This window comes from Mizuhopecten yessoensis, unplaced genomic scaffold (assembly GCF_002113885.1).
Source record: "Mizuhopecten yessoensis strain PY_sf001 unplaced genomic scaffold, ASM211388v2 scaffold3627, whole genome shotgun sequence".
NCBI classification, from domain to species: Eukaryota; Metazoa; Mollusca; class Bivalvia; order Pectinida; family Pectinidae; genus Mizuhopecten; species Mizuhopecten yessoensis.
Genome location: NW_018405139.1, coordinates 1,748,350 through 1,772,955, shown reverse-complemented (window position 1 = coordinate 1,772,955; position 24,606 = coordinate 1,748,350). Strand labels below are relative to the sequence as shown.

General features: G+C 34.2%; 1 protein-coding gene across 1 annotated transcript; it reads right to left on the bottom strand.

The window, feature by feature from the left end:
* Nucleotides 1–3,448: 3,448 nt before the first annotated feature.
* On the bottom strand, nt 3,449–24,402 carry LOC110447871 (kinesin-II 95 kDa subunit-like). The gene is made up of 24 exons (XM_021493837.1): nt 24,300–24,402; nt 22,901–22,929; nt 22,509–22,603; nt 21,617–21,724; nt 20,862–20,986; nt 19,122–19,246; nt 17,719–17,802; nt 17,297–17,376; nt 16,804–16,873; nt 16,223–16,315; nt 15,187–15,319; nt 14,785–14,872; nt 14,096–14,191; nt 13,766–13,842; nt 13,243–13,409; nt 12,208–12,300; nt 11,115–11,219; nt 10,295–10,414; nt 9,587–9,705; nt 8,989–9,102; nt 8,590–8,695; nt 7,968–8,107; nt 7,255–7,314; nt 3,449–5,920 (listed from the first exon to the last, which is right to left on the bottom strand). The coding sequence occupies exons 2-24, from the start codon at nt 22,901–22,903 to the stop codon at nt 5,854–5,856; spliced, it is 2,268 nt and encodes a 755-aa protein (XP_021349512.1). The 5' UTR covers nt 22,904–22,929; nt 24,300–24,402; the 3' UTR covers nt 3,449–5,853.
* Nucleotides 24,403–24,606: the final 204 nt, after the last annotated feature.

The following is a 24,606-nucleotide window of genomic DNA, read 5'->3' as shown; positions in this document are numbered from 1 at the left end:
AATGGAGAAGAAGAAATATTTTAAAGATTAAAAGCTTGAATTTCCCTTTTGGGCCCCACAAATCTCAGCACCATGGGCCTCACCCTTTGCTTCTACAAAATTTTATCTCCTTTGCCCAAGGATGCTCCAGGCTAAATTTGGATAAAATCCCTGAATTCCTATGGTAGAAGAAGGATTTCAAAGCTTTTTACCTCTATTTCACCTCTTGGGCCCGGCAACTCTGCCCACAGTGGGTCCAAACCAACCATTTATACAAAACTGAGTCCCCTTGGCCCAAACATGCTCCAGACAAAATGAGGACAAAAGCCCTCAATCCCTATTGTAGAAGGAGGATTACAAATGTTTTTACCTCCATTTCCCCTCATTGGGTCCCTCCCCTCTGCCCCCAGGGGGTCCACATCCATTGTTTATACAAAATTGAGTCCCCTTGGACCAAGGATGCTTCAGATCAAATTTAGTCAAAATCTACTGGGACATTCGGGACAAGTAGCATTTTAAAGGATAAGCTGACAGACGGACGGACAACAGTTCATGACATGAACCATGTAAGGAACTGTAATCGGGACGAGGTGTTTCGAATGTCTCTTTGTTAGACTCTCTAACGCCCGATGTGCTCCAGAAGACACCACAAACATCAACAATGGCTGCGAACGGGGGATTCCACCTCCCAACAGCTGAAGAACTTGAAAGGCTATTAGCAAGTAAAGATTCGGTCAACACCAAAAAAATCACAAATGCTGCCATAAAGTGTTTCAGAGATTTCCTTAAACAACCGGGCACGCAGATGTTAATTTTTAGGCCTACGACTCTGGTGACCTAGATACAGCTCTGCAGCAATTCTATGCTGGGACAAGAAAGGTAGACGGTATCCCATTTCAAGAATTTCGGAATAACAAAACACTTACTGCCCTGGTGTGAGGGAGACCTGAAGAGTTCCCCCCACCCCCCTCTGGAAACATGATTTATCAAGGGGGAAACAACTTTTCATGTCTCCCTCACACCAGGGCAATAAGTGTATAATGTTTGTCACATGATAATGTTCAAGCCATGACCTGTGGAGTTCTTATCCCATTTTATTACTGATTAGGTTGTTTACACAGATTTTTAAATTAGAAATAACACATAATATCAGGACACACAAACAACGTCTTGTATCAAGGTACAGCAAAAAAAATGAATACATAAATCACTCAAAAGATCGTCTGTAGTTTTGCAGTTTTGCTTTTTTATTTCAATGGGAAAAATCGTTTGAAATATGCAATTATATTACATGTATTTATAAAACACATTGATGCATTATCATGCAGACAAAAAAAAAAGATCCATGGTAAAATATGATTAGACACTCAATAGTCACAAACAAACAAATTATCACCTAAATGACCTTGGTATGAGAAATGAGATATTTACCAAAAACACACACAAACTTTATGCAGGTCAGTTAAGACTGTACCTTTAGCAGATAAATTGTGGACTTTATCAATATATAGTAATTATTTGAGTTAGCTCCCCTTGAAGTCTTTCAATCACTTAGCAACATTACCTGAAAATAGAGGATTACTGGAGTGTTATCAAGTAGTCTTCAGATGCATCCTTGAAAATTTAACTGACTCAAAATTGCATTGATTGAAAAATGTCCAAGTTTCTCAGCACAGATCTCTTTTGAATAGGAGATACAAAGTTCATGTCTCAGTAATATAAGGTAGCATACATCCTTAATAAAAAGGAAAGACATGCTACTTTTGGATTTCTAACACTACAATAATCGATCAATTATACATGCACTCCACTAGACATATAGCTATCATACTTCTCTTCCATACACACAAGGTATCACAGAAAATTGTGTATAAAATGATAAAGATTGTACTAAATAAAACACATTAAATTCATAATAATCATAAATGTAATAAAAAAAGGAACGCGCTGGACGGAAATCAAAGTAAATTGAATGTTTGAATGAAAGAATAGCACAAGTGATATGAAATTGCAGAAATTGGTTTCTTTGGGGAAATACACTGCCTTAAATATTTCAAGGGGCGTCAATATATCTGTGCCTGCAAATTTTCGCTCTGAAATGTGCAATCAGCAAAAATTCCGTAGTATGAAACTACCTTGGTACCGTTTTCACCAGTGATCATTCAGGATTCACTAATTCCTGTGTGTTTACTGAAACTACAGAAAAATTCCTTGATACATATAAACTTATTGAATACTTCAATATAAATCTACAAATGTCTGTTCTTGAAAGGTTATTTTTATAGTTGGTGAGCAATAGCATGTATACAGTTAGGACAGAGTTGATGTGTGACTACACCTCTCACACACTACATCATTAAATATTACTACTTCATATATCTCTTAAATAAATAGGAAATCTATGTACAGGACTTGTTGACATGTGGAATGTAAACTATTTGAGCACTACAGGACAGTCTTGTCTGGAAAATGTGACAGCACTCTACACCAGAGGTGTAAGTCTGATATGCAATAAGAGATTAGTGATGACATAACAAATTCTACATATGAATAATTAATAGTAATTTGAGGTTCTTATATACCGCTTTATCACAACCTAGTTCGTAGGTCGTCTCAAAGTGGTTCACAAATTATTTTCCGTGGTTATAGAGCCAATATCTTTCTCAACTCCCTGGGGAGCATACAACTGGTGCTGCCATTTGGCTAGCATTCAACAATTTTAGCACTACCCAACCACGTACTAATTTACAGCCAAGTAGACTGAAACAAGCGGAGTAAAGTATCTTGTCCTAAGATACAACACTTGTGTCGTGCGTGACTCAAACCTGCCACCCTTCGGTCACAAGCCCGGTGTCCTACCACTACACTACTGGTGCCTCCATACAAACCGAGATATACCAAATGATACCTTATTTGCCATTTAAAGTAATATACACCTCCTCCCTCCCCGATATACACATAACTTTATTTTCTTTCTGAGCAAGGTCAATAAATATATTAGCTTTGCCGGGGAAACAGTTTTAAAATTGATCCCTAATGTTGAAATATTCAGCAGATATTTCATTTTTTTTTTTTAACTCCTTGTTGAAATATTTAGCAGATATTTCACAAAAGCTGACCAACAGCCTTCAAACACTATTTTTTCTCTGAAATATCCTACATGAAGTTTGTATCATGTTCAATAATACAGCTTTGACTAGTTGTATTTAAAATACATTTTTTGTTTTTGTTATCATAGTATAAAAACTATAGAGACAATGCCACCACCTGATGCCAACCGATGTCAAGTACTGACTAAATACCTATCAATGGGATATAACCGGACAAGACCCGACCAGCTGAATGATATGAATATCTTATTAACAATTAAGATATTCTGATATTTTGAAAGTAGGATCATCTTTGAAAAACTAACACAATGGCCTTTATATATTAAGACTTTTCTCTAAATCCAGATTTTTATGGATAAAATATAACAAAAAACACCGTCATAGTAAAATAATAAATCTAACAGTGAACTGGAAGGTCCAACATCAGTGTTCAATAATTTGTATGCGAAAATCATTATATAATAATGAATAAAAAAAATGCCTATTAAGTGTACATCAAATACACTACACCGTAAATGCTTGTTTGTTATTTCAGGAAAACACAACCATGGCATGACAGATACACACAAACAGATTATTTACATTATTTACTCTGAATCATTTATATAACACAAGATATATTTATTTTCATGTTAAAACATGAGAGGCATCGCAAGCAAATTGAAATATCTCACAAATCTTTTTTTTCCAGAAATAGTCATTTAGTAAATACTAATGTTTAGAAACGTTTATGAGATACATACATCAGTAATTGTTCCCTGCTTGCATTCAAATACTCGTAAATAGGTGGTTTTAAAGAATAATCGTGAAAATAAATATTCATGAAAATCCAGTGACTTACAGTTTATCAATGTATAACAATAAAGCTGGCCGCCCAGCCAAAACAAGTGCTGCCCTAGAGTACGAAATGTCCATGGTCAATTCACAACAAACAGCAAGTGGTATCTTACAATACCAAGTACAGCTATGTATTTATACCAAAGCCATACAATACAAACAGTACTACTTTGTACAATGTATCACAAAAAAGCCATTATTGAATCTGATGTCAGCATGTTATACGTGGACAGTCACATGTACAATTAGTACTATTCAGAACTGACTGTAATAAGCCCCGATAACTTATGGTATTTTATATTTACAAACAGAAATTTAATACGAAAATAAACTAACTGCTTGCACCAAAAATAATCAAAACAACAGTATCTAAGTATGAACACTATTATACCAAGCACATGTTAAAACCTTTGTTCACACCTCTGCCTAGAAATAATAATTGGAACAGTTTTTTAAATTAATATGAACGTTATACATCCTATATCGGGTAAGAAGAGCAGATAGTGTATAAGCTCTACTTGATTAGGCCATCATGATAAAAGAACGTACCTATTTTTGGATTGTGGCGTCATATTGAATTGACCATGCCCACAGCTACGTCAGCATAACTATATCTAAGTTATTTTGCAAAACACTACCACAACCATCGGCACTGTAAACATGTCATGAAGTATTTCTTTAACTGCATATGATATTAATCTTGCTTGTAAAATTTACATTTCGCTCCGTTTATTACTAAACTCTTTAATAAATCAAATTTTGTCATATATATCTGAATGAACAAAATATTTCTATAGTTAACCAAATCATACGATCATAAGAATGACTATTTTTTTTAAGCATTAAATTCAAACTAATTTATTAATAAAACACCAGCAAAAGCCTCCATTTTTACAGTTGCTGTACACGTTTTAACAAAAGGCATTGCTGTGTTGTAGTACACAGTGGCTTGATAAACAATAGTGTAAGACATTGTCAATTGTACGAAGCAGTATAAAAACTGAATGCTTCTTGTACATCAAAAAGAAGGCAAACAATTCTGTAGATCCCAAACTACGGTCATACAACTGTGTTATTTATAATTCATGGTGAGTCTGGACTCCATTAGCATATACCCTTTAGTGTGATTGATTGTAAGGCCAACAGCAGTGTACACTATTATATATGTTCAGTGAGTTACTACTACAGTAAGTTACTTGTGAAAATCGAGATTTATATAAATGGATGAAACTTCATACAGTTATAAAAGACGTGCAAGTTTGTTTTAGCCTTTATACGGAAAATGTCAAATTGAGTTTCAAGGATTATCCGATATCTCTTTTAAATAGCATTATTTTGATCAATGTAATTATTTGCAATCAATTCACAAATCCTTCTTTACCAGAATATCATTGCTCTAAACACTTAAGCCTGTATACTGCTTTTAACCATTTGAACAGTGGTTTAATAAAAAAAAACACGTTTATAAAATTCTTCACCGGTTGTTAATTTGTCTTAAGCTGATAAAAGTGTATTAGTGTTAAAAGTGGAAATTTTATGCTGTGTGGGAATGCTCATGTTTAGTAAATTAGTGTGAAAAAGTACAAACTTTGATACTAGAATTACACACTAGATCATAGATTTCAGAACCAGTGCAAATGCAAAAAAAATCCGTACTGCAATCAACTTAATGAGCACAACATGAAAATTGCCACATGTTAAAAATTTCCAATTTTACTGTTATCATTCTTAATCGGTTTTAGTACGGTGTTTGGGAGCACCTCCTATAGTTAACACTTTCCGAAGACTGTTGTTTCCTCAGCCAGGCTGAAATATCACAGGGTCTGTAAAGTCTATTGTTTGTCCGACAGTGCTGAGTGGAAAATGTAGCCAGACCAGTAGTTAATAGAGACAGAAAGACATGGTACTCCTCCTGAGTTGGTCATGCTTATTTGGGTACAAGCCCTCTAGAAGATGGAAACTCCTTCGAAGCATCTTTCTTTCCTGTTCTAGGCCTGCCAAAGAAAACCGTGGATAGAGAGAACTAGAGTAATTTAGAAAGTGTTAAAACAGTTCACAAAATTAAAAAATAAATTTTCAGGTAGAAATTGTTTGAAAACATACATTCGCACCTGCTTTGATGGGAATGGAGCTAAACACCAATGTCTAACCAAGTCAGTGACATGGAAAATGTAGGTCACAGTGACCTACAATTTATGTATTGATGTAATATTTCTCAAGATCTATCTACATTGTTATGCAGTATTTCTCAAGATCTATCTACATTGTTATGTAGTATTTCTCAAGATCTATCTACTTTGTTATGTAGTATTTCTCAAGATCTATCTACATAGTTATGTAGTATTTCCCAAGATCTATCTACATTGTTATGTAGTATTTCCCAAGATCTATCTACATTATTATGTAGTATTTCTCAAGATCTATCTACATTGTTATGTAGTATTTCACAAGATCTATCTACATTGTTATGTAGTATTTCTCAAGATCTATCTACATTGTTATGCAGTATTTCTCAAGATCTATCTACATTGTTATGTAGCTTTAAAACTGACTGTCTACTTCTTAATAGAATTTTCATTTCTTTTTCTTTCCTTATATGGGCTAGGGTATGATATATACATGTAACCACCCTAAATGCTTGACCTGCACCTCATTTTTATGTATTTAACAACACTCATGACTTATTTGGCCATTTTTATGTATTTAACAACACTCGTGACCTATCTGGCCATTTTTATGTATTTAACAATACCCATGACTTATCTGGCCATTTTTACTAATTTGTTTGATGTTGACGCCTTACATACAGTAAACCAAGGGAGGTAACTGTACAATTTAAATAATATGAGCTTTTCCTGCTGTAAGTATTTGGTTGACAAACAGAATATTTGACAGAGTATATTAAAGATTTCTCTAGACCAGAAATTAAGTGAAACAACCTCAACTCACACTCCTCTGGACAAAAGACGAAATATGATTTAAATTATCCGACTGTTTGGATAAAATATTCAAGGATGTATGTAATAAATATTTAATAGATTTGTTTGACTTTAAATAAAAGTTCCATTTTAGGTAAATTTAATGTATGGCCAGGTATACGTATGCCCAACTATTTAACCAAGGATTCTTCACTCTATGGTTAAACAGGCTGGTCATTATGCTTTTCAAAATGTATAAATATTTCATAGTTTTGTTGGAAATATTCAAATTCATATCTTTTCTTCAGTATAATATACATATTCATGGTTTTAATATTGTCTTCCTTGTTTGATTAGATGTCATGACTTTGGTGATTTCGTTCAAAATCTTGGTATCTCTGTCTACATACCTAGCACTTTTCACGTCTCTCTTCCTGGCCTTGGCTTTGCTGCTGAATATTGATGGAGTCCTGAGGAAATAATCATTAAAACGTAAAAATTGTACATCAGCTTAAAAGTTATCCTTGTTTTAGTACCAAACATTATCATATAATGTAGTAATGAATGCCATCTGAAGTCAAACTTTTTCGAAACATTTACCATGTTTGATGGAGGAAAATATTCTGCACTAGGTCCTCTTCAAATTTAATATTAGCAAAACATTTCCCCTAAACACTGCTGAGAGCTTATGAATCTGGACTAATCCCTGTTACTTAAGCAGGTGAACATAGATTACCTATCCACCGCAATTTTTCTATCCATGATAAGACTTAAAACATATTTGTGTCAATATAAATGAAGTTTAAAACCAATACCCTGGTATACTCTCTTCATCCCACTCTATTGTGAGTTGGTAATTTGTCAGCATTTAACACATAGGAATTTTCTGTAAACAGACTCAAGTGTAGGAAAACAATGGTGAACTTCTTAATAATGGCCCTTATGGTTGGTACTGACAGACATCTTGCATTGGCTTGGTTAAAACATCACTACCAGTAGGGAGACTTGGCAAGTTTGGAATTATGTGTCCAATATTCTATCGAAACATTGATAAATATATACTATCAAAATTACTTTTTTTTGTTTTTTTGTTTCGTGATTAGTTTTGGGTCAGACTACTTACTGTCCCTCTATTTCAATATCAGCCTCGTCCTGGAGGGCTGCATCCAGGGCAGCTTGTATCCTTGGTGCCACTTGTGGTCCATCATAGTCCCGGGTGGTGCGGTTTGGCATGTCTAACTCCACCATTAGTATATTTTCTCCCTGACAAAGGATCATTTCATACAGAATTTGAATCACAGTGACAAGACTTTCATCTACTGGACTAAACTAGTGGTTATACAATAAAAAATGTAGGTCAATTTTGACATAAACTTTTTGTTCTTCTTTATTTTGTGGAACCCCCCCCCCCCCAAATAAATAGTCATTTTTAACTGAAACAAATTACCAATGTGTAATTTTAGGCAAAAACTTGTATTCATTATTATACCTGTTTGAATTTTAGGCAAAATTTGTATTTAATTCAATATACCTAATTGAATCTCTGTCAAAAGGGCAACAAAATTCACAGGTCTTTTTATTTCCCATTATATTTTAGCCAGTCAGTAAAACAAACATGAAAGCATTCATAGGTATACAGAAAAGAATAGATTGAAATTCTGTGACCCTGAAGTTGGACTTGAAACAAAGTCCCAGTGAAACAATCTGTCGTTCTTGGTTTTTGATAATAACATTGACATCCTTACCTTGAACCTAGGGTTGCCACCCATGGCTGCTGCTACCCTAGCAAACTCCGAGACTGGTCGACGATTTCCCAGAGCAGATGTTGGTCGCTTAGCCATGGTTTGGGTACTGGAAATATCGTAATACAGTTTTAATATCAATTAAAATAGAACCTTTTCTTGTACAAAGTCGTCAGTTTGAAAAGTGAATGTATGCCAAAAAAGAGAACTCATGATAAGCTGACTTGCAAAAATCTCACTAGATGTACTACAACAACTGTCTGAAAGAATTTACACCTCACACAGGTGGCTCTCTGACTCTCAATGTACAAGTTGTTTTATTTATAAAGAATAACACAGCTGTAAAATCTATCACTTGATGTTAAGACTAATACATGAAAATCCTTTTTAACCAAATCTCACTTTTTATTGGCCAGAGGTTTGAGTTTCCACATGTCCTCGTCCTCGTCATACATGGCTCGATTCATCACCTTGGTTTTATCCTCTACAGGAATGAAGTTCTCTATGATCAACATCCTGAAACAAATCAAAATACAGTAACAGCACCTTAACCCTTTCACCCCTAGGTAACTTTAGTGGACTCTACCATGCATTTATTGGGATCAGTCCATTATGGTCTACAGTGGTGAAAGGGTTAAACTTCTACCATAAAAAAAAAGAAAATATATGTACTGGCGAGTCATTTTATAGATAAGTGGTCTTTTGAGTAAATGTGAAAATTGATACATTCCTTGATATGCAGGAATAACTGATGTTATAATAAAAGATTCTCACAATAAATATTTTTTCCGAATTTTGTTTTAAGGTGTGTACTTTCAGGAAAATTCAAGAAAATAAAATACTTTTTTTAAAAGATATTTATGATTTAAAATGCCTCTTTTCAGCTGAAATCCCAGAGACAGCCAAAAGATCATTCTTTTTCCTCATTAATTTCTTTTAACATTGGAGAGGTGTATTTAGAAGAAAGAAGAAAGAGATATTCATCAGATGATGGGCTTACTTGAGTTTTAGGTCCCTGGTGAGCTCCATCTGAGTCTGTTCCAGTTCCTGACGCTCTTTAGAATGTTCCTCTTGTAAGTCCATGATCTCAGCTTTGGTCGATTGCAATTTTGCAAAAAGCTACAAAACAATTATTTTTACAAATTACTCTCATCCAATCCGCTTTCAGCTTTTGAACATTTGCACTCAATCATGAGCTACAAATTAAATATTTTTACAACATTGCCTTGCAAAATGACTAGGAACTTCAATTGGATATCCCAGGGCGTGGCTAACTCATGCAACATCTCTATGACTACTCCCTGGTAAATGATATAAATAACAAATTACCCGGTATTAAAATATGAAATAAATGTTACAGTGGAAGTATTGAATGAAAGCTAAAGTGATCATACAATAATTTCATACACAACTAAAAACATAAATTTCCATATCAACTTTTCCTCTTTTCCCTAGATCCCACATCTTCATCACAGATGATGCTACCATATAAAATTATACTTTAAAACCTGTTAATAATCGAAGCTTTAATTTCTATAAATTATAGGCATTTTTTTTACATAAATATATATACTGCTATACACAGAGGATTAAGACATTTTCATCAAATCAAATTGTTTACTGTGTACGCAGGTTTCGCTCTCGTGATGACAGAGAGCAGTTGAAAGCATACACAAGTCAAATCCTGCTGTATTTACAGCTGACTTACCTTTTTCAGTTTCTTTGTTTTTATTTCTACTTCTTGTTGCATGGAATTATAGGTATCCTGCATTTCTACAGCAGATTCTTCCTTTTCCTCCAGTTTCTGTTGGATTTCTCGTTCTCGTTTCTAAAGGGAATTATAAACAATTTCGCATACAATAAAAATCCCCATAAAAGGTTTTAAAACCTTTAAATTAACTTATAGTGACGGGATTGTAAAATGGCTGCACTTTCAAATATAGAATGGGAAAGCTGTCCCCTAATGTATACACTGGCTGGATAGAAAGAAACCTGATTGTAAGTAAATTTCTTTCAATATCTCAATTTTGTACTTATAAATATCCTTTGATTAATCTGATTTTTACCCAAACTCATTAAAAAATGTGAGATATGAATATTCTCAATTAGTTAAAGTTTGAGCAATTAAAAATGCTATTCTCTGGAGAGGGCAATTTTACTACCAGGTTGAATACAAATAGGACTATTCTGGAAATATAGGTGTCCCTCTTTCATAGCCCATATATTTGTATCATGAAAAGATATAAATTCATACTTTATAGTACAATTTTGTATTATATTTTTGTTAAACATACAATCATGTATATATTAAATTACAATCAGTTAATCTTTAATAGTTGATTATCTATCACTGTGGTTGAGCTAGAAAATGACAAAATCAGGATCTTTTGTACAATTTTTTCATATATCATATATCAACTTGTAACATTAAGGTCTACAAGTTTGTCATCGATTTCGGTTGAATGTCGTAATTGGAATGATAAAACAGTACAAGTTCTGAGCTATATACACAACTACAGTGTTGTTACCTTCTGATCAGCTATCTCCTTCCTCCTCTGCTCCAGGGCACGCTGTTGTTGGTTGGTGTGATCAACAATGTTTTTACCACCCATCAGGAGTTTGCTTTCCATGGACTACATCAAAATATTGTGTGCATCAAAAAGGTACAAAATATCACACAAAATGTCTTTCTAACCAGACTGATATAAAGACGAAAAACAAATTAATCAAAGCAAATAAATACTAAACTGTGGGGAAAATCAGAGGACAAAATCTGCTCCGGGAAGCGCATAAATGAGCAACCATGTTATCGTACAAGGAAGTATATCAGAATATATTTATTAATTTTATAATTTACTATACTTGTATTGTTGTATACAATACCGAAATGGATACTTAATGTGTTCTCTGGCATTGGTTGACTACCCACAAAATGACGTCACTGCATTTTATGAATGAAGTGTAATGCTAGGTATCATTTGCATACATTTAGTCAATGAAATAGAAATTCAGCCACTAGATGGCATAACGATCGAATGTACAATTCCACTTTAAGCAAACTTTGTAGTATGCACGATCCCCTAGACACCTGCGTCACCTAACACATGTGTCAAAAACAAGACTAGGCTATTCGGAGTTTCAGTGCAGCTTTTTTTGGAGTCAATAAAGTAATTCATACTGTGAAGTTTTGGTTTGATTTTCGTTTTGTTTTCATTCCGACATGATAAAATGCATTTTATGCTAGCCAACTGTAAATAAAGGATGTGGTCTCTGAACCCTTATAGAAGTGTTAACACAACATTAAAAATCTGTGACTGCAGCATCAAAGGCTAAGATGGCTGGTAATATCAAACATCTTATCCATGATGGAATCTCATTGAAATTTTGCTACATCAAAGACACCCCAGACTTTTTTTTTAAAACAACTCAACCCTTGTCCGGTCCAAGTTGCTGGTACAATGATAAAGCTTTGAGATAAATCAGGTATTTAATGGCCTGTCCGGAAACAATCAAGCTTTAAGTGACAGATATTGAGAACACAGAGGACACAGAGATAAGAACTGTATTGTATTTACTGCTATGCCTGTATTTTGTTCTGACTGAACATGTTCTGTCTCTCACCTTGATCTTGGCCGCCAGTCCATCTCTTGCCTCTTGCTCTTTCTTCACCTTCTCCTCCCGGTCTGAAATTTCCTGCAGTATTTTATCTTTTTCCTATAAAAAAACAATAAATCCTGTGCCATTAACAAAATTAACAATGACAGGAACACAATGACCACAGAAAGATTCCAGTTTGTGTACCAAAGCCCTATATGTAGTATATATGATCCATTTTCTATATGTTTACAAACTTTAAGATGGCTCCCTGTGATCAGACCCAAAAATTGATATGCATAACAAGTAATCATCAGAAACCTTCATGTGAAATTTGAGAAAAATCCCTTCAGTCATCGCTAACAAACTTTAACTCTCAAATTCAAGACGGCTGCCTGTCGGCCATCTTGGTTTTGTGATCAGTCCCAAAAAAACGATATGCATATCTAAGGATGATGGGGAACCTATATGTGAAATCTGAGAAATAGGGCTATCAAACTTTAACTTTCAAATTCAAGATGGCTGCCTGTCGGCTATTTTGGTTTTGCAATCAGTCCCAAAGAGGGATATTCATAACTAGGAATCATGGGGAACCTTCATGTGAAATTTGAGAAAGATCCCTCCAGTACTTTCTGAAAAATAGCACTAACAAGAATTGTTTAAGGACAGACGAATGACGGACGGACGGGTGATTTGAATAGCCAACCATCTGATGATGGTGGGCTAATTATAGCCTGATCTAGCCATTGTCTTCACCAGCAGCAACATGAACAGATCTTCTTTTGTCACATGTTATTTTGAACCGTAAAGATTATTGGGGTTCTCACGAATTTACTTACACATCCAAACAGTAATAAAGATAGCAAAAGGCAGATTCTGTAACATTTCTTATTGTTTAGGATGCTAAAGATCTTGTTTATACGCATTATGACCAGATATTTCTGAGTCAATATCTGATTATGACCAGATATGGGCTTTAAGAGGTTGACATGGATGAGTAAGATGAGGGATATTTTTACCTAATCTTTTACGTTATTTTTTATAACCATTCATGAGCTTTACCTCCTGTAGCATAGTTTGGTTGCTGAGGATAGAGTTTTTCTGCTCCTCTAACTTAGCTTCTTGTTCCTGTCTGTACACTGCCTCATCCTCAGAGTTATTGTAGCCACCGTCATCACCGTCGTCATCATCATCATCACTCTCATCTTCTGAGCCACTTATTATCTCACCTACAAACACATAACTTTTGTTAAAACTTTTTACTGGCAAGTTACAGAGGTCTTTCTTGGTTTTCAAGAAATTTAAAGTAATTCCATTGAAATATTTTCAAAAATAAGTCAAGACCCCTATCCCCTGCAAAAAACTATTAAAGAAAGAAAGAAATGATAGTTTCAGGAAATTCTGATGTGTCTGTGTTTCTAACAACCTCCATTGATAAGAACTGGAACAAACATACAAACCTTAATAATTTAAATGTTTCCAATTAAATATCTGGTATATGTGTTTGTGAAATATATCCTCAGATAATTTATCCTTTTCTTTATTTGTATTTTTGAATGCTGAGGTAACATTCCTAAGTACTCACCCTCAGCGTTACGCCTGGGTTTCTTCCTTCTCTTCCCTTTCTTGGGACCACCCTTATGGTTCAAATCTGCCTTTAGTCTGCAAAGACAATGTCGCAGATTTTACAAAGTCTAACATTCAGTCTGCATGTTGTACCAGGTAGGTATTTTTTGACAAATAAACCAATTTAACAACAGAACTTGACAGTGAACACTTCTAAACACTACAGGCCTCTTCTTTGAGTAGCAAATTATACACAGTATTTTTCCAAATCATTAATTAACACTGCACATCAAAACTTGACAACATTTTTGTGATAGATGTGAAATGAATGCCACAGAATGCTACTGACCTGGCAATTTCCTCCTGGAATTCTCGTAGTAGAGCGTCTTTTGGATCTTCATTAATCTTGGGTTTGTTCTTGATGTTCTTTGCACTGTTTGCATATCTGTTGGAAACAATATGAGTGGTACCTTAATTAAATTAATTAATTAAACAACTTCACCATAGAACAATTCATGATTATTTCAGTTAAAAATATCCCAAACTCATTTCAGACAGCAAATTAAAACAAAATCTGCATTAAATGAGTGAGTGTTTGGAGGCAGTACAGCCAGTAGATGTGAAAAGATAATATCATGACTGCAACAACTGCTTAAACACTTACGAATTTAAAACGAAAAGTTAGCTCTCCCTACCCCAACTCTAACCATCTTCCTAAACCCCAGAACTTAATTTGAAACTTGTTGAAATGTGGTTTAGTATTTTACACAGGATCCTTTATACAGTACCATCAAGAGAAAAAAGTTGGAATGTTTTAATAAATCAGCTCCAGATTCAGATCCGGTCAATCACAATCTGTTGAAGGAATTTTTTATTTACTGCGAATAAAATCCTATATGTCGTACAGCAAATTCATGATCATCATATGTAGTAAAACAACACATTGCACAGAATTTGTATCTATTTTTTGTGGTTGATCATGACCTATAACCTAAAAGCCTAGGCATGTTTGGAGGTTTGTTGTTGTTGATTACATACCTAAGTGTGCTAAGAGATTCGTCATAGTTGTAACTTGCTGGACCAATATTTGCTACCATCACAGTTCTTGCGTTTCCGCCGAGAGAATCTGAAATTGACAAAACATTTAGGATATATGCTACCTTACCATGATTCCTCAATGCATATATTTATTACCATTTTTTTTACTATTTTTGTCTCGTCAAAAATAAAATTGATTAATTAAAGTTAGAAACTTGAAATTTAATGTAGAGGTCTCTTATGCTTCTCCCTGAAATATAAGTCATCTTCCAGGAATAGTCTCATGTCAGACATAATAATGACGACGTCAACAATTGTTCCCTATCAAACATAGCCAATATGAATGTCAGCTGAATTTAGAAGTATGATGCGGCTTCAGTACCGTGTAGTGATAAATATTACCTTGTAACAATCGTGTCAGCTTGGCATCACGATACGGAATGTGAGTACTTTTGTCGTTGACAAGAGCGGCAATTACATTACACAGAGCTGATAAGGACAAATTGATCTTTGTTGCCTCCCGCAATCGGTCTCCCTGTAAAACAAAATTGGTGTAGTTTACTGGCACGTACAAATGAAAGAGTAACGTGATGCTGTAACAGACATAGTTGTATTCTAAACTAATATCTGTAATGGGATTAGGATAACCAGAGTACCGCAGGGGCTCAACAATATACGCCTGTCACATGCCATACATGTACAGTATCAAATAAAACTCATTGTATTTAGTGAGGTACAAGACCCGCCTCAGTTTACAATGCTTTGCTTTACCTACATCAGTAGATTTTGAAGTGTAGCTAGTCTGGTGAGTTAAGGTTCAGTTGTGTGACCGCACAATGCACCAAAAATAGAATGTGCACATCGCACGCACACTGCACATCATGTAACGTTGTGCGATCCCACAACTGTCAATTGTAATAGGACATAATGATCCTTACGTCTGTATAACAAAATATTGAAGGGTCATAACTGTTTATAGCCGGGAACAAGATCCCATTTCAGTTAACCTCCTTTTTAATAATACATATATGTAAGTATAGCAAATTTAAGTGAATGCAGGTGAAAGAGCAAGGAATTTATATAAATTATGACGAAAAATATTGAGAATGTCCATCAAGCTAGCCAAGAAATCATTTATGGGCATATAAAAATCAAAACGCTCTTACTAGAGTTTGTTCCCTAAATTGTGTTAAGTTTCACCTATAGAACCATGAAGTAGGGAAAATCTTATTACCTGAGTTACAGAAACATTTCTTTTTATTTACAATTCATTTTGAATTGTAATACATCAGACAACTTCTGAAGACTTAGAAATACTCCATTAGTAAAAGTACACTTCTCAAATAAACACTACATAACACATACATCTTGGTTGGCGATAAGATCCATTTTGAATTTCTTCTTAGTATATAACTCTAACCTATAACCTATGACTTACTGTTGCACCAGTCTTAGACTGTCGTTCACTTCCAGCTAAATCCACCAGATTGAGTCTCCCCACTCGAATGTGGTTTTCTCCATCCGCACCAACCTAGAGATTAAAAGATAAAATAGTTTTCGGTACCAAACAAATTAAATCAATATGCAACAAATGTTTAACTATAAAATTTAGATCTGATGTATTTTAATTAATCATCGAGAAATGTATATGAATACCAGACCAAAGTAACTATAATTTTGTTTACTATACCAATTAACACTCATTATTCTGGGCAAAATTCAACTGCTGTTTAACATCTATCACACTACAATATTTAAGGCAAAACAAATTTATATTTCCAAAAACAAAAGTCAAATTCAAAACTAAAACTCGACGTAATGATATTCTGAAGACAGAACAATAATATTTGTAAATTTTCAAATATTTTTTAAAATGATAGTTTGGAAATTTCTAGTGTAGAGTCATTATTAAGCTCAACAGACTTGAAAAATTCTATCCAAGTGCAATTGTACTTATAATACTTAACCTCCCATAATTAAAGCACTATACATACCAAAAAGTAACATATACAGACATACCTCACTGCATTCTATAGTGATGATGAAGATCGCATGAGACCTGGAGCTGTGTTCATTCATGTTGGTAGATCTGCATAAACAATGTCTTATAACTCAGCAGGGATAAAATTGTGATATAACATATTATGTAACCTTGCTAATATGGACACTTAATTCTCAAGTCAACCTCAGGCATTATTAGGACCAATTAACATTGCTTAACATTAATTTGTATAGTAGATCCCAGGAAAATAAATGTTTGGATGGTTGGCAATCACATAAAAGTGTGTTTTTCCAACCCAAACCACAATTAATTTATTTCTGGAGAAGCCCTGTTGCAAAAAGCTATAGGTAGTGGGCTTATTTGAACCTGTATGTTATATATTTGGCTTATTTCAAGGATCAGATCCCTTTTTTTGTAGAACCTGATAGAATAGAGATTGGCAAAACATTGGAATACATTGTAGATAAATATTACGTAACATCGCCATCAACTATATCACTGTCCACCTACCCTACAGCTCTGTTGGAGTTCCCCTTGTGCATAACCTGTTCAATCTCTTTTACACTGTTAGTCACAAACGAGGACAAATCCTGAAAAAAACACATAATTATGAATATCAAAGTTTTACTTTATACACAAACAATGTACGTATTAAACGTGTCACAACATTTCTAGACTGACTAGTCCCTTTGTCAAGCTATGACTGAGTGAGCAATTCGTATTGTTTACTTGTACAAGCATATGATGAAATTTTATGTTTTATAAGTTTCTTAACCTGGGACGTTTTGCCTATTGATAGAGTGTATTATTATACACACAAAATTATGAGTTGGAAAATCCTTAAGATTTTTGTACCTTATAAGGATGACAGAGGGAATGTTTCAGATTGATCATTAACCATTTTAAGATCTGTGATTCAAAACCAGGGTTACCTTCACATAAACTCCTGTGTCAGGTCGTTCTTTTAACTCCAATTTCCTTGTGTGATCTTTGGACAATAAATCTCGGATATCTTCCTGTTTAAAGAAAAGAATGCACATTTATGAATCAATGTATGATTCTAGTGGTTTGCTACAAAACGGATTTCCAAGCTGCTTTATTATAGCACATCTCGAATCTAAAAATATATAATTATCTTCATTTTATCTTTTTCACATGAAAAGTCTTACAACAATACCAAAATAAGACATGAAAATGTTAAACATGACAGCAATAATGATAATAATTTGAGGTTCTTATATACGGCTTTATCATAACCTAGTTCTTAGGTCATCTCAAAGTGGTTCACAAATTATTATCTGTGGTTATAGGGCCTTTGCAACCAGCCAATACCTTTCTCAACTTCCTGGGGAGCATACAGCCGGTGCTGCCATTTCGCCACTAACAGCTAGCATTCAACAATTCTAGCACTACCCAACCACCTACTCATTTACAACTGAGTAGACTGGAACAAGCAGAGTTAAGTATCTTGCTCAAAGATACAACACAGTGCCGTGCAGTGACTCGAACCCGCAACCCTTCGGTCACGAGCCCGGCGTCCTACCACTAGACTACTGTGCCTCCAAAAATCTTAATAAGTTGTGATATATATACCTATTGAATCTAAATATGTTTTCATTTTAAATGACAATTCCTTAAAATTTGATGAAATGAATCTAGAAGTCATATTTCAGTTTTTGTGAGCCTTTGGTAAGCTACAGTTCAGACATTAGAACAAATACCAAAATTTCACACCAAAAAATGAAAAAAAAATGAAAAAAGTTAATTTAATTTTTATTCTACAATGTAATAAATTTCTACATAGACTACTATATCAAAATGTGATGTAAAATACATTATTTTCTGACAATGACAAATTTCATGTCATGTCTATTTTCCAACCCATGATGTTATGACCGACCAGGCATATATCACAAACTTGTGGAATTATATGCACAGATGTAACATCCCGTATTACATATGACAACATGTTATAAAGTTATAATATTACGTGAGCAATAGAGGATCACCAACGAGTTCAAAAAACATATAAATTTTATGAAATGTGATTTTAGCTATTTTCATGTCTGATGAAGTGAGAACAAGTTTGAGATTCTCTTCATCATACGCTCAACCAAAGCACATTTCACTTACCGGTTAATGAATGTCTAGCCAGGAAAATTCAAGACATTTGCATTTAACGCTCCTTACAATATCATCATCTTGTTCTATTGGAATGCAATAGTTGATATTACACAGGTAACAAAACAAAAATACATATGATGGTGTTCTTACACTGCTTAACATACTAGTTATAAGATAGTAATGAATCATAGGAAGGTCTGGTCTCGTTTACCTGGTAAATTTCAAGATATGATGCCCTTATAAGGTATTGTTGATTTTCAGATCTGGAAATGTGTTGGAAAATGTGTTCAAATGAGTTGGGGATCACTCCTCTGGTCTCTGGATCATTTTTGACACCTAACAAAGAACAAAATAAAATGTTAAAGTACTGAAAAATCTAAAAAAAAAAAAAAGAGATCCCAGAGGGATCTTGACGCCCACCTTCGTACCATCTTCATTAGTTCTTTGTCAGTTCAATCTTTTCTCTTCTTTCCTCTAATCTGTTTGATCGAGTCATGTTAACAGTAAATGCACCTTGAGGTAACTTTTGATCTAAACTTAATACTGATGAGTATGAAAACCAACCTTCAAAGTGAGGTTGTCATTTCACATATTTACTAGTACAGTACTTAATGTGAAAGAAATAGAATCGATCATTGAAATATGAGAAAGATCTGTTTAGTTCTTCTTTTAATCGATTTTGTTCTTATGATCAGTCTCAAAAAATAACATGCACAATGAGGGATCATGGGGAACCTACATATAAAATTTGAGAAAGATCCCTCCTGTACTTCCCGAGAATAGCGATAACAAACTTTCACTATCAAAATCCAAGATGGCTGCCTGTCGGGCATGTTGTTTATCCGATCAGTCCCAAAAGTTGCCCTGCACAGATAAGGACCAAGGGGAACCTACATGTTCATATAAAATTTAAGAAAGATTCCTCTAGTTCTTACGGAGAAATAGCGATAACAGACTTTCAATATCAAAATCCAAGATGGCTGCCTGTCGGGCATGTTGTTTATCCGATCAGTCTCTAAAATTGCCCTGCACAGCTAGGACCAAGGGTAACCTACATGTACATATAAAATTTAAGAAAGATCCCTCTAGTTCTTACGGAGAAATAGCGATAACAGACTTTCAATATCAAAATCCAAGATGGCTGCCTGTCGGCCATGTTGTTTATCCGATCAGTCTCAAAAGTTGCCCTGCACAGATAAGGACCAAGGGGAACCTACATATAAAATTTAAGAAAGATCCTTCTGGTACTTCTTGAGAAATACCGATAACAAGGACGGACGACGGACGCAGGGTGATTTGAATAGCCCACCATCAGATGATGGTGGGCTAAAAACCCAACACTTGATTATATATTACTACACAAATTATTTTACAAATAATTGCAAATTTGGAAGAAGGAATTTCCATTCTGGACACAGAAAAACAGTTGCTGCAGAGTGGGACATTCATTTTAGTGGAGGTTGAATTAACTGGGTTTTACTATTTTGAAGCACATATGGAGAATTTCAAAGAACATGGGTATTTTCTTCTGTAGGGGAAACTACCCATAAATGATAGTGAATCAAGTCTAGATTGATCCCAGATCAGTCGGGGAATTTTATGTGGTAGGCAGTGTATGTTATGAGAATTAATTTTGCCTTTAATGAAAACACAACTCAAATTAGTCCTATCAGGTTTCAAAGACATTGGATAAAAACCTATGACAGATGAAGACAGAAAGGCTATTATCACTAAATAATTTAACTGTCAACAAGCATGATATCAATTGTTGAGATAGAAACACACAACAACAGTTTCAAGTGATCTGGAAAATGATGGACTAGTGTTTTTTGTAATTAAAAAAAAATACATCTGCAAACAGAAAGACATTTTTTTTCCAGTATACTTCCCCTAACTCCATTTATACTAAAGGAAAGTTAAAAAAAAGGTGGGTAAAGGTTTTGTTACTAACCCTGCATGGTAAATGTTTTACCAGTTCCCGTCTGTCCATATGCAAATATTGTTCCATTGAAACCTTCTATGACAGACTGAACTAAGTCACGGAACGTCTCTTCGTACAATTCTGTCTGCTTGGAGCTGTAATGAAAACAGAATTTAAGGTATGTGTTGAACATGTGTGTAAAATAATTAGAAGTCAAACTGGACAATGAAAGTTAACGGATTCTTCACCTTTACCTGTATAATAATAAAGTTTCTGAATAAATTCCATGAACACTATACTAAAATTGCTTGCAGTTATACACTGATAGACATCATGCCTCAAAAGTTTCAGATTTACTCCTACTTTCACTTTAGGCCTTGCCCATGCACCGCAAAAGGGGATTACACCCTTCATTTATACAACATCTTCTCTTGTCCTAAGGATGCTCCAAGCAAATTGAAGTCAAAGCTGTTCAGCTTTTTTGATTTTTTAAAAGAGAAAGGTTGATGCAAGATTAGATGTCATGCCAAAGTATAATTATCTCACTTGACGTTTCAAGCCAGGTGAGTTAAAAGTAATATTAATGCATTTTCCCATTAAAATATCATTAAATGCATTTCCACAATAAAAGGACATTACTATATTTCCAACAAATATGCTATAAAAATGAAAATGTATTCTTCAGTTGATGCGTTTTCTAATTAAAATGCTGACATATTGAACTTACTGAAGCCAGGTGAGTTATAAGTAACATTAATGCATTTTTCCACTAAAATTGAACTTACTCCCAGTCATACACAGCATCAAATGTGAAGTCCTTTGGGGGTTCTGTTGATAGTCCCTTGGGATTCCTGACCATAATCACGCCTCTGTTTACTTCCATATCAACAATCCTAAACAGGAAAGAGACATTAAATTGTACAGTGTATATAATATACATATATAGTATTCATATTACCTGGTAACTCATTCACCCCTGAAGACACATTAAATTTTGTACTCTTCCGATTCAAAGGTTGGAATAGTTCATTATGAAATTTCAGGGGCACAATAATTCTGCTATCAAGTATGTAAGTCTAAATTTCCAAAATTACATTAAAAGTAAAGCCTTTGTATTCCTAGATGGCAGACATAATCACCTTGCTGCCAATGTCAGACAGCATGTTGTCTTTGCAAAGTAAAACAATATCATACGGGATACCCTAATATTGGTGTAATATCTTCTGCTTGGCTTCTTATTGCCATTGTAAATTCATTATCCACAGATGATGTATCTTCAGCGATGAAAGAGTGAAAGATCAGTCGTGAAAAAACTTTCTTACGAACTGTACATGTCAGGTATTGTTTTAGATAGTGTAACTTTCAGGAACATTGATGGGTGATGCTCTTAACAAATATTTGACCCAAGTTGTATTTTTGATGGCCAGACAAACCATTACTTAAAAACATATAGATGGTCCTTTGAATATTTAATGGTTTCAAGATACAGGACCACCACTAGTATTGTTCCCTGTGTTATCTATTTGTATTAAACATCATCTATTACTGTATTTGTATATAAAATGCCTGTGTATTTTTAAGTAAAACATTAAACTTACATGATGTACATTTTGATACGGTTATATATCGGTTTAGTATATAACCTCCCTATTATCAGAAGAGAAATTTTATATCCACCTTTCATGTCCATCTTTGATCTCTTTTTGATCCATGGGACGGCATCGTACCACGACCCTCACAGTCTCTGACTTCTTTGATAAGCCTTTCTTGGACTAAAATAGATTGTTGGAAATCATTATGAACAACAATAAAATCCCAATAAAATAAGTTTTTTGATAGATAATCATATGACCAGTTGTCAAATAGCATTCATATTTTACACCAGTGTCATAATGGAACACAAGAAATTGTTCACCATATATACGTAATATAGTCCAGAGATAAAAGTAGATCTGTCTAAGCTTTTCACCAGAGAGGTTCAGCTATTGGAATCCTCCATTGATAAATGAACTAAAATAACATCTCAAAATAATGATAAAAACATTACTACTGAAACACAAATTACATACCATTTTTCATGTAAGGTGTATCCCGTTCTCTGAAAAAAAGGAAGTATAAATTTACAATAAAGATTGTTCAGCACACTAGAATTTACAAATCTTGATCATGTGTATTAAAACTGTGAAAAAGTACTGTTATTTTGTGCAAGGAGATTTCAATAAACTAAATCCTTCAAATTTGAAATTTAAAAAAAAAACATTTCCTGTATTACTTACATGAAAAAGTGTAATACACAAAATGTACCTTTACTTTCTTTCTACTGAAAAATAGTACTTGCAATCTTAATACATAAGCTGAAATTATTTCTCCTGGTCACATACATTTATTTGCTGAATAAGTATGTACAAGTCATCCCTATAAATAGGTGTTTAAATCACATAGTAACACAACAGCTTGTTGCTTATTATAACTCTTTAAAATACATAGGCAAGTAGCCAATAATTAGGGAAGTTTCGCTTATGTAACATTTTCACATTATATTAAGATGTTACAGATTTCAAATGGGTATTGGAATAAAACAGTTTGATCACAAACTCTCTGTTGTATTCTGCTATTTTGATTCCTGATACACTTTACTTTATATCTCATATACATGACTGGGGCACAGGCTTTCTAGTTTGAATATAGGACTGACACAAGTTTCAAGATATAAGTTAAGCAAATATGGCATCTTCAGTGAAATAATCAATTTTGTAATAGGATTGGTAGTTTGGTACCATTACTTTTTAGCAGTCTTCTTGTCTCGGTTAGAGGCACAGGGGATCGTTACAAATGTCTGAAATACGCATATGCTATACTGATATGGGTCACAGCACACATAAACGTGTGTATGTGTGCTGTGACCCATATTAGTATAGCATATTTGTATTTCAGACATTTGTAACGAACCCCTGTGGTAAGTGCAAGTTTACTTTTTTGAATAAAATCATTTTGCATCCCATCGAGTCAGTCTTGTATATCCAAACATGCAGATAAATATCTCCATTATCACAGTTTGAAATAGTTATAAGTAGATATAAACAGCAACGTTCAGGTTTGAAATCTATCTTCATCTATGAATACTACTGATGCTGCAACACTAGCCTGACAAGGCTGTAAATTGATTCAGCGGCTGGCACGCTAGTCGAGACTGAATCGACCTAAGTCCATCATTATGGTAAAACTATAGCTACTACATATTTTGTTCAATATCTATCATATCGGTCAATCTTGTGAAGCTTACTATATGCCGTGTTCGTCAATTTTGGCAAGTAAAATGAACTTACTCGCATAAACTTATTTTTCCACACAGGAATGTATAAATCAGAAAACGTCTGTTTACATCATGTTAAACTGTGATTTGCAAAAATAAGAGCAAACTGTGGTAGCAAAGTTGAACCAATACCACGCAAGATCAAGCTCCTTTACCTCAAAAATAAATGATGACAATAAATTATAGCTTAAGTGCAGAATGTCTTAAAAGAGTCTGCAACTTTCCGAGAGTATGATCTCAAGCCGCCATTGCTGTCAAAACTATTCGACGCATGCGTACATTCATTATGCAACTCTGCCACCTATGAAGAAGCCCGAAGGGAGGTAAATCGCGATTGATGACCTACATACTGGTCCCATAGATATCTCAATGCAGTGGAATCAGAGACATACATATACGTCTCTGGTGTAATGAAAAAGAAAAATACGGATAAACGAACAAGAAGCAAATTTAAACATTATG

What these genes read in the sequence shown, in the direction of transcription:
- LOC110447871 (XM_021493837.1), bottom strand. An exon ending in GCTGACACGATTGTTACAAG is followed by an intron (nt 14,873 to 15,186) that starts GTAATATTTATC and finishes TGTCAATTTCAG; the next exon opens with ATTCTCTCGGCGGAAACGCA. An exon ending in TTCCAGGAGGAAATTGCCAG is followed by an intron (nt 13,843 to 14,095) that starts GTCAGTAGCATT and finishes TTGTCTTTGCAG; the next exon opens with ACTAAAGGCAGATTTGAACC.